The 15,054-nt window shown below is 38.5% G+C and overlaps 1 protein-coding gene across 5 annotated transcripts in view; it reads right to left on the bottom strand.

Annotated features, from left to right (window-relative positions):
- The window catches only part of LOC130921499 (semaphorin-3F-like), an 85,109-nt gene that overhangs the window by 13,974 nt on the left and 56,081 nt on the right, over positions 1–15,054 (bottom strand). For 3 of the 5 annotated variants that reach the window (XM_057845478.1, XM_057845479.1, XM_057845482.1), the window contains 8 exons: positions 13,485–13,645; positions 13,115–13,177; positions 12,840–12,959; positions 9,886–9,975; positions 8,246–8,339; positions 6,296–6,415; positions 6,032–6,171; positions 3,377–3,491 (listed from right to left, as the gene is read on the bottom strand). In XM_057845478.1, coding sequence (XP_057701461.1) covers positions 3,377–3,491; positions 6,032–6,171; positions 6,296–6,415; positions 8,246–8,339; positions 9,886–9,975; positions 12,840–12,959; positions 13,115–13,177; positions 13,485–13,645 — 903 coding nt within the window. The remainder of the gene's footprint in view (positions 1–3,376; positions 3,492–6,031; positions 6,172–6,295; positions 6,416–8,245; positions 8,340–9,885; positions 9,976–12,839; positions 12,960–13,114; positions 13,178–13,484; positions 13,646–15,054) is intronic. The other 2 variants (XM_057845480.1, XM_057845481.1) reach the window with 2 other exon arrangements.

Genomic DNA, 15,054 nt, shown 5'->3' with positions numbered 1-15,054 from the left:
AAAACGAACATTAAGGGTAAATCATTATCAAACCAATCACAAATCTAACAGCAGTCATAGTCAGTTGAGTTGGGGGTTAGGTTCCCCACTCTGTGAGCTACTGCGTGAGCAAATTGTCCTATGGTTTCAGAATGTTTCTCAAAGTGCAATGAGTTCAGGGATTTCATCATCTACAATCCATAATATCAGCAAAAAATTAAGGGTATGTGCATATACAGTGGTATGAAAAAGTATCTGAACTTTCTGGAATTCCTCACATTTCTGCATAAAATCATCATCAAATGTGATCTGATCTTTGTCAAAATCACACAGATGAAAAAAACGTGTCTGCTTTAACCAAAACAACCCAAACATTTATAGGTTTTCATATTTTAATGAGGATATCATGCTAACATTGACAGAAGAGGGAAAATGAGTACCATATTTTTCAGACTACAAGTCGCACCTGAGTGTAAGTCGCAACAGCCATAAAGTGCCCAACGAAGAGAAAAAAAAAACATATATAAGCCGCACCGGAGTATAAGTCGCATTTTTGGGGGAAATTTACTTGATAAAATCCAACACATAGAACAGATATGTCATCTTGAAAGGCAATTTAATATAAAAATACAATAGAGAACAACATGCTGAATAAATGTACAGTGTACAGTGCTCACTCACAGCTACGTAGCTGTCAGTCTTCCTCTGGCGTGTGAGTGCTCTTCTTCACGTAAACAAGTGCGAGTGCGCCCCCACGTGGGCGTGAAAGCGCCACAAACTAAAAGCATGCATTTCAATATACAGTAAAAAAGTCAATAATACAATTGAACACACATTGCCAAAGGCAGAACGCGAAAGTGGCCATAGCTATTAAGAGTTATTCAGATAACTATAGCATAAAGAACATGCTAAAAAGTTTACCAAACCATCAGTGTCACTCCAAAACACCAAAATAACATGTGAAATGATATCATAATGTGTTAATAATTTCACACATAAGTCGCTCCTGAGTATGAGTCGCACCCCCAGCCAAAATATGAAGAAAAAAAACGCGCCTTATAGTCCGAAAAATACGGTAACTGAAAAATCATATTTAATATTTTGTGGCCCCCACTTTGGCAGCAATAACTTCAACCAGACACTTCCTGTAGCTGCAGATCAGTCTGGCACATCTATAAGGACTATTCTTGGCCCATTCTTCTCGACAAAACTGCTGTAGTTCAGTCAGATTCCTGGCATGTCTGGCATGAATCGGTGTCTTTAGGTCATGCCACATCATCTCAATGGGGTTCAAGTCTGGACTTTGACTTGGCCACTCCAGAACGTGTATTTTGTTCGTCTGTAACCATCCTGAAGTTGATTTACTTCTGTGTTTTGGATCATTGTCTTGTTGGTGGTGTTGGTGGTGTTACACTTGTATAGCGCTTTTGGAGCATCCATCCTCTTTTTAGCCTCAACTGTTAACAGACGGCCTCGGGTTTTCCTGGAAAACATCCTGATAAACTTTTGAATTCATTCTTCCATTAATGATTGCAAGTTATCCAGGCCCTGAGGCAGCAAAACAGCCCCAAATCATAATGCTCCCTCCACCATGCTTCACGGTGGGGATGATGTGTTGATGATGGTGAGCTGTTCCATTTTTCCTCCAAACATGATGTTGTGTCTTACTCCCAAACAATTCAACTTTGGTTTCATCAGTCCACAAAATATTTGCCAAAACTTCTGTGGAGTGTCAAAGTGCCTTATTGTGAACATTAAATGAGCAACAATATTTTTTTCAGACAGCAGTGGCTTCCTCCATGGAGTCCTCCCATGAACACCATTCTTGGCCATAGTTTTACATACAGTTGATGTGTCCACAGAGATATTGGACTGTGCCAGTGATTTCTGTAAGTCTTTAGCAGACACTCTAGGGTTTTTTTCTACCTATTTGAGTATTCTGCACTGAACTCTTGGCGCCATCTTTGGTGGACGGCCACTCCTTGGGAGACAAGCAACAGTGCCAAACTCTCTCCATTTTCAGACAACTTCTCTGACTGTCGATTGATGAACATCCAGACTTTTAGAGATGGTTATGTATTCTTTCCCAGTCTTATACAAATCAACAATCCTTGATCGCATGTCTTCAGACAGCTCTTTTGACCGAGCCACGATGAACATCAGACAATGCTTCTCATCAAGACAATTCTTACCAGGTGAGTGTTTTATAGTGGGCAGGACAGCTTTATACCACTCCCGAGTAATTGGGCACACACCTGACTTTAAATTGTTGGGTAAAAATTGGTTTCAATTGCTCTTTAAGTCTCCTTAGGCAGAGGGTTCACTTATTTATTTTTCCCCCTTCTGTGATTGTTTGCATGCTATCCTCATTAAAATATGAAAACATATAAATGTTTGGGTTGTTTTAGTTAAAGTAGACACTGTTTTTACATCTGTGTGGTTTTGACAAAGATCAGATCACATTTGATGGTGATTTTCTGCAGAAATGTGAGGAATTCTAAAAGGTTCAGATACTTTTTCATACCACTGTATATTGGTAACTTTGCCCTTTAAGAACACCCCACCCCCGGAGGGTGGTTGCCCAGTTGTTGAAATAGGTTAGAATAATTGTCGACTGTGAAAAGCAAACTATTCTTCCAGACAACAGCAAGGTTGGAACAAAAGAAAGAAATGGGTCATCATGATAAAGTGAGCTAAACTCAAATCAGACACTCCAAGCATGGCACTTTTCCTTCTTGGCATTAGTTCAAGAGCATTGGTGAGCTTCTACATCATTCCCAAGTCACAGCGTGCCTCTATTTTAAACCAATGAGACACCCAGGGACATACCTACCCCCTCAACTAGAGAGGCTACTATTCTCACAGTCACACACATTCCTATTTGGTGATCTGATCTGGAGACCATTAGTCCCCCCTTTTCACACAAATACAAAAAGAAAGAAACTTGCGCAAGACATCTTAAAAGGACATGATATGTGGGCAGGGGATTCTTGTGTCCCATTACAGAACCCTGATGGGTTATAAAGTAGAAGTAAGAAAGTGACAGTATAGGCCACAGACCAAGCACTTGTACATAAGGGACAGTTTTGGCAGGTGCTGAATTGGAAACAGAGCCGATAGTTTTTCTTTTAGCATTTCAGGTGTAATCAATCTTGACAGCTACTTGGAGTTCAAAATTCTTTTAGTACATCTAGGCATTTTTTTTTACTTTTATTCTGTGAAATTGTATAATTTTTGCATATCATTAGAGGTAATCACAAGGGTTGCTCAAGTATTTATTTTGAAAATGTATCTATTAAATGTGAGGTAAAAACTTGTATCTCTGTAATATTTAGGTAAATATTATGTGTTGATAGAAATGTTAATTTACAATGCAAATAGTGTATATTGTACTCACGGAGTTCATCAAAGTGTGTCTCCATGCCATCTGTTCCTGGCACCGAACAGATGAGCCTGGCTTTCAGGAAGGTGCTCCACTTGTTGACAAGACAGCAATGACCACCATCGTCATTCTGTGGAAAAAGGTGAGGATAAAAAATGTTTTTCCATCGTTTGGCCATAAGCACATCCGATACGCCTACTTATCTTTTTACTCTATTGAAAACAAACCACAGGTGAAGTCTCCCACACAAAACTCAACATGTTGCCTTGCATTATGAGGAAGCTAAACAGAGGATGGACGTGGGGAAGATAAACACAGCCTCCTTGTACAGTATTTATACTTTTCCATCTGTGTTGTAGTAAACAGTCGAATGAGAGCAGTATGATTTTAGTCAGCAGCTTTCCTTAAATACAATACACTGTGGTGTGAGAGCACATTTCAAATTATTGTTCCATGCCAGAACAAAGATACAATTTAACCCTTACATGCAAGAATTAAGATTTCGGACTATAAGTCGCACCCGAGTATAAGTCTCATCAGCCCAAAAACGCGCAATGAAGAGGAAAAAAAAAAAAACAACCTATAAGTCGCACCAGAGTATCAGTTGCATTTTTGGGGCAAATTTACTTGATAAAGTCCAACACATAGATCAGATATGTCTTCTTGAAAGGCGATTTAAAATAAAAATATAATATAAAACAACATACTGAATAAGTGTACGGTATGATAATGTTACATGATTTATGAACAACGACATGCGAACGTGGCCGGTATGTAAACGTAACATAGCTATTAACACTAGAGCTGTCCCGACTAGTCGACGTTGTCGACGTCATCGATGACGTAAATGCGTCGACGGGCAAAACATACCATCGACGGGTAATGACGGGTTAAAAAAAATTACATGCGGATAAAGTTTAGAATGGTGGGCGCTCGCGATACAAGCGGTTTTTACTGGCACCCCCAAGCGGGCGCTGTCATTGCAATGTGACCGGCGTTGTCAGATTGAGCAAGGAAGAGGAATAAAGTGGGCGAGCGAGCGAGAGAGAGGGAGCGAGATCGGTGAGTTGGAAAAGTGCGCGAGTAGCGCCGAGTTGAGTGGCTTTATCCCCCATGTTTTTGTTTTGGTCAATAAAAGTATCCTTAAAGAGCCATCCGACGCCTCTCGGTGTTTTTATGCACGCCGCCACCTTCCTGAGGAGGAATTCGGACGAACCGACGGCAACGAGCCAAGTGAATCGCCAGTGAGGAGTTGAAAACACCACTAATTTCCAAAAAGGGCAGAGTTGGTAACACGTGAAAGCGGCATAAAGCCAAAAAAGCGGACCAGAATAGCCAGAGCCTGGAATTATTTCAAGGAAAATATGGAGGGTGCCACTTTGTGTACTCTTTGCTAAGCTGAGCTCGCATACCACGGTAGCACGTCGGCTATGAACGAACACCTGAAGCGCCGACACACAAGTGTAATTTTCGAAGACAACATGAAAAAACAAGCTAGCGGATTGTAAGTCCATACAACTTTCTAACGATTTTTTAAAATGGAAGTTGCCTTTATGTGCGTCGTATCAACGTGCATTTTTATTTAATTAATATAATTATATACATTTTTTAAAATTATTATTAAATTTATCAGGATCATGGAAGCTCCCACTAGGGGAAAATATATACATATATCCTGATACATAATATAATAAAAATATATATGGAAACACCACTGGCCTGCTTACTGTAATCCATGACTGCACTAATGTTAGTTATTTAATATTATAAAGTTTTACATATAGTAGTATACTATAAAATTCATACTATATATTTTTGTTACTGTGGGTATGTGTGCCTTTCATTCAAAATAATTGTGGTAATATTTCAGTGTGCCCTCTACTTGATCTATTTTCAGGTTAAAACAAAAGTTGAACAGTTTTTCCCATCCCCCAAAAATGCGGCATGCACACCAGAAAAAGCATCTGAACTCACACAAAGTATTCTGAAAATGGTTGTCCGGGACATTGCAATTCATTTTAACATTTAGAAATATATAGACAATGACATACCACAAAAAGAGTAAGAATTGTTTTGACTCCTGTTAAAGAGATGAAGTCACAGTGTTTCCGTTTACATTTTTTTGCACAAGTTAATGTCAGCAGCATTTGACCTCATTGTTTGTGATTTATTATTGGTATTTATGTTATTTATTTATACGTTAATAAATAATTTAGGTGTTCCAAAATGTTTTTGTAAATAAGCTTGAACAATAAATTCATTATTAAAGTAGTAAAAAAAAAATAAAAATAAAATAAAATTATTAGATTAGTCGACTAATCGTAAAAATAGTCGGCTAACTAATCGGGAGGAAATTAGTCGTTTGGGACAGCCCTATAATGAAGTCATACTTTGTTAGCCTTTTTTTACACTGTAAACGAGGGACGATCTGACAGAAAAGGCCAGGCCATAAGGTCAAAAGGTGAGAGGGTAAAGGGCAGTCTAACAGACAGAGGCATGCATTGTAGACAGGAAGGTTAAAGACATTTGGATTCCAGCACATCAGTGTTGGCCAAATACGAGCTCAGCACATAAACACTTAAACACAGTGGGTGAGTCAGGAGACTGTTTTTATATTGAAGTTTCATTATGTTTACATGCCCAAAGAAAGACACCGCATAGTGTACACACCAGGCAAATGCGTCCAATGCGAGACTGAGTCACAGGGCTCTGGCCCATTTCAGAGGATGTCTCCCGGAAGAAGAAATACAGCTTGTCGTCATTTTTTTCTGCACTGTCAGGGATGAGGTGCACATGGACGAAAGTGGGATCTGTGGGTAGAAGTGGCTGACATATTTTATAAACTGAAGACATTTCCTGTTTATCACATGTTGGAAAAATGAGTTGAATAGTCAACAATTTGTTAGTAATTTCTTGAAGAAATGAGAAATTTACCATTCAGCCATCTGGAGTTGTACTGATCAGTTCGCATGGCAGTCTTTGTCCCCAAAGTCCTGAAAATTGCCGAGTCTGTCCCCATAAAATCGACATAGACTCCAGCATAGAGTTCACCATCTGAAAAAGAAGTCAAATAATTCCGTTTGATAAAATTTCACCACTATAGATGCCACACAACATATGAACAATATATTTTCTGAAAGAGCTATTTGCGCAGTGCTTTCAATCTTAATTTTAAAATTGTATTTCCTAAAAATTGGTTCCTGCATTGTGGTTTAAAAACATACAGTGGGGCAAATAAGTATTTAGTCAACCACCAATTGTGCAAGTTCTCCTACATGAAAAGATTAGAGAGACCTGTAATTGTCAACATGGGTAAACCTCAACCATGAGAGACAGAATGTGGGGAAACAAACAGAAAATCACACTGTTTGATTTTTAAAGAATTTATTTCCAAATTAGAGTGGAAAATAAGTATTTGGTCACCTACAAACAAGCAAGATTTCTGGCTGTCAAAGAGGTCTAACTTCTTCTAACGAGGTCTAACGAGGCTCCACTCGTTATCTGTATTAATGGCACCTGTTTTAACTCATTATCGGTATTAAAGACACCTGTCCGCAACCTCAGTCAGTCACACTCCAAACTCCACTATGGCCAAGACCAAAGAGCTGTCGAAGGACACCAGAGACAAAATTATAGACCTGCACCATACTGGGAAGACTGAATCTGCCATAGCTAAAACGCTTTGTGTAAAGAAATCAACTGTGGGAGCAATTATTAGAAAATGGAAGACATACAAGACCACTGTTAATCTCCCTCGATCTGGGGCTCCATGCAAGAGCTCACACGGTGGCGTCAAAATGATAACAAGAACGGTGAGTAAAAATCCCTGAACCACACGGGGGGACCCAGTGAATGACCTACAGAGAGCTGGACACAGTAATAAAGGCTACTATCGGTAACACAATGCGCCGCCAGGGACTCAAATCCTGCACTGCCAGACGTGTCCCCCTGCTGAAGCCAGCACACGTCCAGGCCCGTCTGCGGTTCGCTAGAGAGCATTTGGATGATCCAGAAGAGGACTGGGAGAATGTGTTATGGTCAGATGAAACCAAAATAGAACTTTTTGGTACAAACACAGGTTCTCGTGTTTGAAGGAGAAAGAATACTGAATTGCATCCGAAGAACACCATACCCACTGTGAAGCTTGGGGGTGGAAACATACACACAAACACATTAGAACCCAATTCGTTACATTATTACAGGAATTACTATTTTACTATTACGGTTTTTTATTCATAATTTATTTGTTTTGTTATGTGTAATTGCCATTTTTTAAAAGTACCAGCAGCATTTAGTAATTAATTAGTGCATGTTTTCGAATTGTGGAACAAATTAATTGAATTATAATGTATTTTTATGACGAAAATCCTGCTAGACATACGACCACTCTGACTTACAAACAAGGTCCTGGAACGAATTAACTTTGTATGTAGAGGTACCTCTGTATATTTACAAGAGAACCACTTTTCATGTTTTGACCAATTCAATGCAATTATGTATTTCTCAATTTGTTGCTGTCTTGCAATTAATGTTGGTAACCAGCTAGTGAGCTGGACTGTTTAAAAATTGGTAAAATATAATTAAGAATAGCAAACTGGCATGAAAACATCAGTTAGTTTTGGCACTAAAATTACATTTTTTGGAGAACTACAATAAGTACTTTGACTGTTGTATTAATATTATTTCTTTTTAAAGATTTGCTTAAAATAAATTGACCTCATTGGGAGGAGGAGCACATTTAGATAGACCTTTCAAAATAATACGTTTTGGAGCTGTGACCTACAATAGCTGTGATATGATTTCAATCAATAACTGACAATTAAATGGTGACGAGTCACACATACATATGATGATGACAAAAAAAAATGGCATTAAGATACTCACTAATTAAAGCTGAAACACTGTTGAGTTTAGGGTCATAGGAGCATTTTCCCTTCCCAGACTCCACTTTGCCTGGCTCCAAATGGAAAATGTCTTCCTGCAATTGGAAAATCAGATGGATATGACAATAAATTCTGCTCTCTTGATCTTGTCACAGAAATTCCCCTGTGGGAAGGAAAATGAGGCTCCCTCTGACTCCTGTGGGACCTTTGGGGCCTGATGGGGGATGAAGTATTAGAATAATGAGTGTGCATTCACACAAAACATGCAATGTAGGGTGAAGGAGGCATTTTAAATCCATTCTTAACACTACTGTATACAGAACAACGTGCTGTGTGCTGCTTCTCTTAGCATAATCTAGTCTATGCCAAATATTTCTCAGTTTCTTGGTGCTTACGGTGGTGCAGGTCTACTCTTGACACCTGCAATCCAGCAAAGTCAAAACAAGCCAAAGCTAGATGTTCTTTGCTGGATGCCTTATGCATCCAAGGATGCCAACACTGAAAAATGATTGTGAGGAATTTATGGGAGAGAATATCTGAACCAGTGGCATGCAGTGGCATGGCCTGTAGCAGTCCCTCCAAGACCAGCAAATCATGTCAAATCCACTTTTCAATGCCCTGTGGGGAACAGAAATGTCTGTCATGGCCCATCAGTACCAAAGTGAAGGACAGACCGTGGCACAATCCTAAACTCAGTTATGATATACAGCACTCTACATATTCAAAATCAAATTGGATTAAAATCACCACTCGTGCAAACAAAAACATGCTGGAAGCTCAATCTCAATCATGCCACCATTTGACATATTAAAAAAAATGTTCTAGAAGGACGCATGCTCTAAATCTAATTATTGCCCCACTTTTATTTATGGTATGCCAAGCTCCAACAAATGATATGATGAAAAAAATGTTTTGAATCAAGCCGCTTGTCAAATTATAAAAGTCCTTTGAGAACTTGAATTTGGGAAGACATTCAAATATGCAGCTCATTTCATTTCTTTCCTTCACAGCAAGTTACAGCTACAGATGACTGGTGTTTGCTCTAGGCTAATGTAGCCTGCTGGGTGAGTGGGTAAAAGATTCTGATGAAACCTGAAACTCCTCTGAGGGTGGGACTGAAAAACAATCCTGTTGAAAGTTAAGGAGTGTAAGGGAGAAGGACATTTATTGTCTAATGTCTATTAAAAAGAAAATAATTTTAGTCAGACTAATTTCGTCTCCCGGGTATTGTATGTTGCACCTGTGATTTCAAGGCAACAATGCTGCTGGAGCCAATCAGTCAAGCAATCACACTTAATTAACACTTTTCATAAATAAAAATGCAACCTTTCCTGCCAATATAATTTTTAGCTTTCAGCTGGCCAATTTGAGTTAACAGTTTACATCAACCCAACCTCGGGTTTTTCATGAAAACAATGAGAGAATGTGGAGGAAAGAATGAGATGATAAGGTTAGCATGGAGACAAAAAAAAAATCTAAACTTGATGAAACAAATTGCACAAAATGATAAAAAAAAACAAAAATCATGCTTGAGGTTGAAAATATTAACACGCGCTGGCCAGAATCAAAGAAATGGCACATGCAGTTCATGATAATGAGCCCAAGCAATATGCAGGCCTGCAAACAGGACCGACATCACACCTTTATTCCAAGTGTCTCATGCACCGCGTTGGGTTCAGCTGCACGGTTAGCCCTTCCTTTGGCCTGGGCCATCTGTAGATACAAGGATGTCTAAAACAGGAGATAGCAACACAATCTTGGGGTTACGCCACCGAGCTAGAAACGGTTTTGAGACTGTTTGTGGCTTCCTTCATTATAAGTTACATTAATCTACTTGCACTCAAAAGTTTACATCTAAAAACGGTTGTATGTTTCGCTAATTACTTGGATGGCGATCAGAAAACTTGAAAGCTGTTAAATGCCAAGCAATGTGCCTTATTACAGAACAATCCTCTGTCAAGAAATGTTTGTTGGTAAACTGATGAATAAAATACTAACAACTGAGCAAAGTGTTAAAAAAATAAGGCTGTAACAACTAACCAATAAAACTGATTTAAATCAATTAATAAATTAGTTGCAACGAATCTGATAATCGATTTTTGCCAGCAGCTATGAACAGTCCTGTTTGGGATCTTGTTTGTGTGTAATGTGAGGGTGCGCACGCCAGTGATTAGAGTAAGAGAGCGAGAGAGTTCACTGCTACACTCAGGATAGGCTGTTGAATCAATAGTATTACGAAGTATCGAGAGTTAGATTGTCTTGTGTGTTGATGGTAGAGGTGAGAATCCTGGGGCACCTCACGACTACGATTACGATTCAGAGGCTACGATTTGATTATAAATCGATTATGGATGCACATCCCCACCCCCAGCTGCTAGCTGCTTTTAATGTTTTGTACATTAGTTACAAAAATAGTACAAAAATCCTCTCAGGCTAAAATAAACTACTATTTCAGTATCAAGTTAACAGTTCAAAACGGTAAATAAAACACTTGCTGATTTAGGAGTATTTTAGGAAAAAAAAATTAGGTTCGCTACAACAGAGCCTTCCAGAGAAGTCTCCTGCTTTAAGATGGCGGCTGTTTACTAATGCCGGCGAGTCTGTCATTTCACATCGAGTTGTCTATACACGTGCTAACGCCGCCGAGTCTGTCAACTCGCATCTAATTCTATATACATGTGATAAACGTGATATCTACCGTAGCATTATGTGGGCATAGTTTGTAGCAACGTGGGCGAAGTTTGTAGCAATTGGGTGTTGTTTGTAGCGGATCTCTGCGGTTTTTATCTAGAGGCATGAGTTGTGGAATGTGGATGTTTACTCTTGGTTCGTTCCACTTTGCGTCATGAAGACCTCGCTACGTGTGTTTTAGTCCCGCTTTACTTAGCATATTTAAATAATCGGAATATGGATGTTTGTGAATCTTTCTTGAATCTTCAGTGGCCGAATCGCGAATATTCAAAGAATCGGAAATTTCACACACCTTTAGTTGTTAGATCCAATGTTCCTCTGTCAGTGGTGAGCAAATGAAGCAAATTGTATTGTTTGTATTCTTTGTTGATGAGATGTTACTACTTAGCATGGAGTGCTAAGCTCCAGTAGTTAGCGATTATGCGAATCAGTGTCATAAGTATCCGTTTGTATTGTGTTTTGGAGGAGCATATGAGCACTTGAGTTGTTGTCAAATAGTAAAGTTGTCTCATTTCTTTTTGAAAAGACACCAAAAACATAAAGTCATTCATATGACAGCTTAGCCTCCTTTCAACACAAACTCCCATTCAAACTAAATTGTCATACATAAGGGTTTACTTTAAAATATGGATTGTATTTATGAACAACTGTTTGATGAAAAAAAAAAAAAAAAAAAACTGATTCATTACAGTCTGCCTCCTCCTTATTCAATTTTGTTGTTTAGTTCGATTGAAGAAAACAAATGAATCATTGACACAATTTATATCAGTGCTTTGCCCACAACGAAAAAAAGGTCTATCAGCAGCATTTTTTTTTTTTTTTTAATTTGAATGAACAGGACGTTTGATTTGTGCACTGAGATTATTTTTTTTTTATGTTACATACTCAGAACCCTTATTAACTTTACCAAGTTTTATGTATTTAAAACAGTACAGATGTAGACTGCAGTTAGGTCAGGAAGCTGTAATAAAATATTATTTTTGAAGGAAGCCGTCACCCATTTTGTCTTCATTGTTACTTACAATATGCCTAAAACAACTTCAAGTTAAATTGTGAAGGTAATTGAAAAAAGCGGCATTCATCCCATTAATCAATTATTAGTTTATTTAATCGTCTGATTAATTGATTATAAAAATAACCGTTAGCAGCCCCAGAAAAAAAAAAAGTATTTGATATCCTCACTTGGATAACAAAATGTGCTCATAGGAAAGCTAAGATATGTGTACAATATAACATAAAATAACACATTTCTCATTATAAAAAAACCAATAACTTTCCGGTGGCTCACAATAGTGGGAGCTAACACCTTCAATTATACAATTTCTCACATACAAGCCCTGGATGGAGTGTTGAGGGGAATATATTGGTGACTGAAAAGATGGTAGACCTTTGTTAGAAGAGGTCAGCTAGAAACCAGATGCAAGAAAGAAAACACATTAACAGCTTCATATTTTCGTCACAGTTTCTAATAAAATCTCAAGGGATAGCTTAGTAGTGAATTACCTATAATATTTCCTTTCTATTAATGTCTTGTTGTTATCATTGGGAAACAAGAGCAATACTTAAAGAACATTGAGGTTTTAATGTGACTGAAGAGGAAGGTTATGACTCCTGGCTTGGTTTCGGAAATTCAAGTGGCACCATTAAATCCTGAGGCTAAGCAGAGTGGCTTTAAAAGCTCATTTGGGACAACAGCTGAGTGTGAGTAAATCTGTGGTACCTGCTAACAGGCGGTGGACCACAAAAATATACTGTTGGAAAATCATTAGATATCATATATGTTACCTAACACCCGTTGCGTACAGAGAACAGTCGAGGTAAGATGAAAAAAAAGACTACGACTGGAGGAAGTTTTTTTTTGTTGGTGCATTCCTGGACAATGGCTTCTATTAGTAATTTCTTACCTGAGATTTACGTCCCCGGTTTACAAAGGTACAGACTGGGTTGTAAGCGCCTGTCCCACAGACGTACAGCTGTGTCCTGTTCCATGGCTCAATCAGACGGATAAAGTTAGCGCACTCTTCCTGGAGGGATTAAAAACAGACCAGAATTTTGTCAAAACAAAACCTTTAATATTACTCCGTCTATGCAAAAAAAAAAGCTGTTTTTATTATAAATAATCTAAATCTAATAACTTGTACCAGGACTATAGGTTTTCTGTCAAGAGGCATATACTTACATTGGCATCTTTCCCACTTACGAGGCATTCCATCTTTCTTCGTTCAGACACAGGCCAGTGAATCTACGAGCAGAAAAACATATAATATGCGCAGCCAGTTTTACATCACTTGCATTAATGGGCGTTTCAGTCTAAATTTGTAATGGATGTCCACCACTGAAAATGTTAGTCTTTCCAAATTGTTCTAACCCTATAACAGCGTAAATGACTCGCTATGGCAAAAAAGACAATTTGACTAATCCCAAACAGCTTGCTGATACATTCCAATGGAATATTTTGCCCTGAGGGCAGCTGAAGGTGTTGAAATAATGTCACTTGCTTCATTTCAGAGTAAAAGAGTGAAATGCCTAACAGTAAAAACAGCTCTTACAATATGAGGATCCTTGTTGATATCATGGAGATCCAGGGACAGAATGTGATCTTTGCTACCAATGTACATGCGATCATAATCCTCATCCATTCGCAGGATCCGGTAATCAGAAGTGTTGAGGAGGTAGGCAAAATGATGAGCCGTACCAGTAGATCTCAGCTCTGTACAAAGAAAGAAATGTTCTTGTTATTTTATCTGTTTTGTTGTTGTTTTAATGTAGTTCAGATGGTTCAAACATTCACTTGTGCAGCTAAAAATTCTTCGCAGCACTCTGTTTGGAGTTCTTTGATGGTTTTCTGCTAACACTGAAGTAATTTAACCCCACGCATTAAAAAGAAGTGCTACTGGGCGTGTGTCACAAGGTGCTGATAGCTTAATACCACCTGAGTGGAACTGAAGCGCTGGAAAGCCTTTCAAAGCTTGCCTATATGACTCCCAAGAAAGAGACATTGTCAAATAAAATCCTACCACGATACAACAAATATACAGTAAAAGCGACTGGCACACAGATCATCTAAACATTCTCTCTGAGTATTAATACCAATGTGCAATACGCATCTAAAGTAGACCCACAAATATGATACTACCTCTTCTGATGTAGTATCAGTGGCCTAAAAACGGCAGTGTGTAAGAAAAATTGGGAATTTAAAATCTGAGACTCACTGCACAGAAGCATTACTTGTCTTTGTAGCTCTCTAATTACGAGTACAGTGTTAGGGCAACTAGTGGCCCATCCCCAATAATATGTGGCCCACTAGTTGATTAAAAACTCGTAATAATAATACACCATAATTTTCGCACGATAAGGCACACCTGACTATAAGCTGCCACCCACCAAATTTGACATGAAAACGACATTTGTTTATAGATAAGCCGCACTGGACTATAATCCATAGCTGTCCTCACTGTATTATGGGATGTTTACACCATTTTAACTGGTAACACTTTATTTGACAGCGGCATCACACGACTGTCATAAAACAAAATGAGCCACCATGATGCTTTGAACCAATTGGCTGCAAAGCTTCATTGCTTGAAGAAACTTCATTTGACCATCACCACTCCCTTGGGGGAGACAATCGACCTCTGCTGCCACCTGCATTCAACACTGTTGTTGACCAACATGCCTCCTAGCATGCATTTCAGCGCAACAGATTTAAATACCAATCGAAATTCATGTTCTGTGCTAATTATTTCTTCAGTTAGTTCCAATTGTTTCTTTAATTGCTAGTTATGGTATTTGGTAACACTTTATTTGGCAGTGGCACCATAAGACTGTCATTAGAGAATCATAATTATGACATGACACTGTCATGACCATTAATGAAGGTTTAGAACAGATGCCATTTAGTGTTATCTGGCAAATTAGCTCACTTTTGAATGGATGTAAACGACCCGAGCTGGACATGAACGAGCCAATGATAGTGTCATGTCACAATTATGACGGTCTTATGATGCCGCTGTCAAGTAAAGTGTTACCTCTTAACCCAAATAAGTCAACAAATCAGCCGCACTGGACTATAAACCGCAGGATTCAAAATGAAAGAAAAAAGTAGACGCTTATATTCCG

This window comes from Corythoichthys intestinalis, chromosome 9 (assembly GCF_030265065.1).
Source record: "Corythoichthys intestinalis isolate RoL2023-P3 chromosome 9, ASM3026506v1, whole genome shotgun sequence".
NCBI classification, from domain to species: domain Eukaryota; kingdom Metazoa; phylum Chordata; class Actinopteri; order Syngnathiformes; family Syngnathidae; genus Corythoichthys; species Corythoichthys intestinalis.
This window is presented reverse-complemented; position numbering and strand designations above follow the sequence as displayed.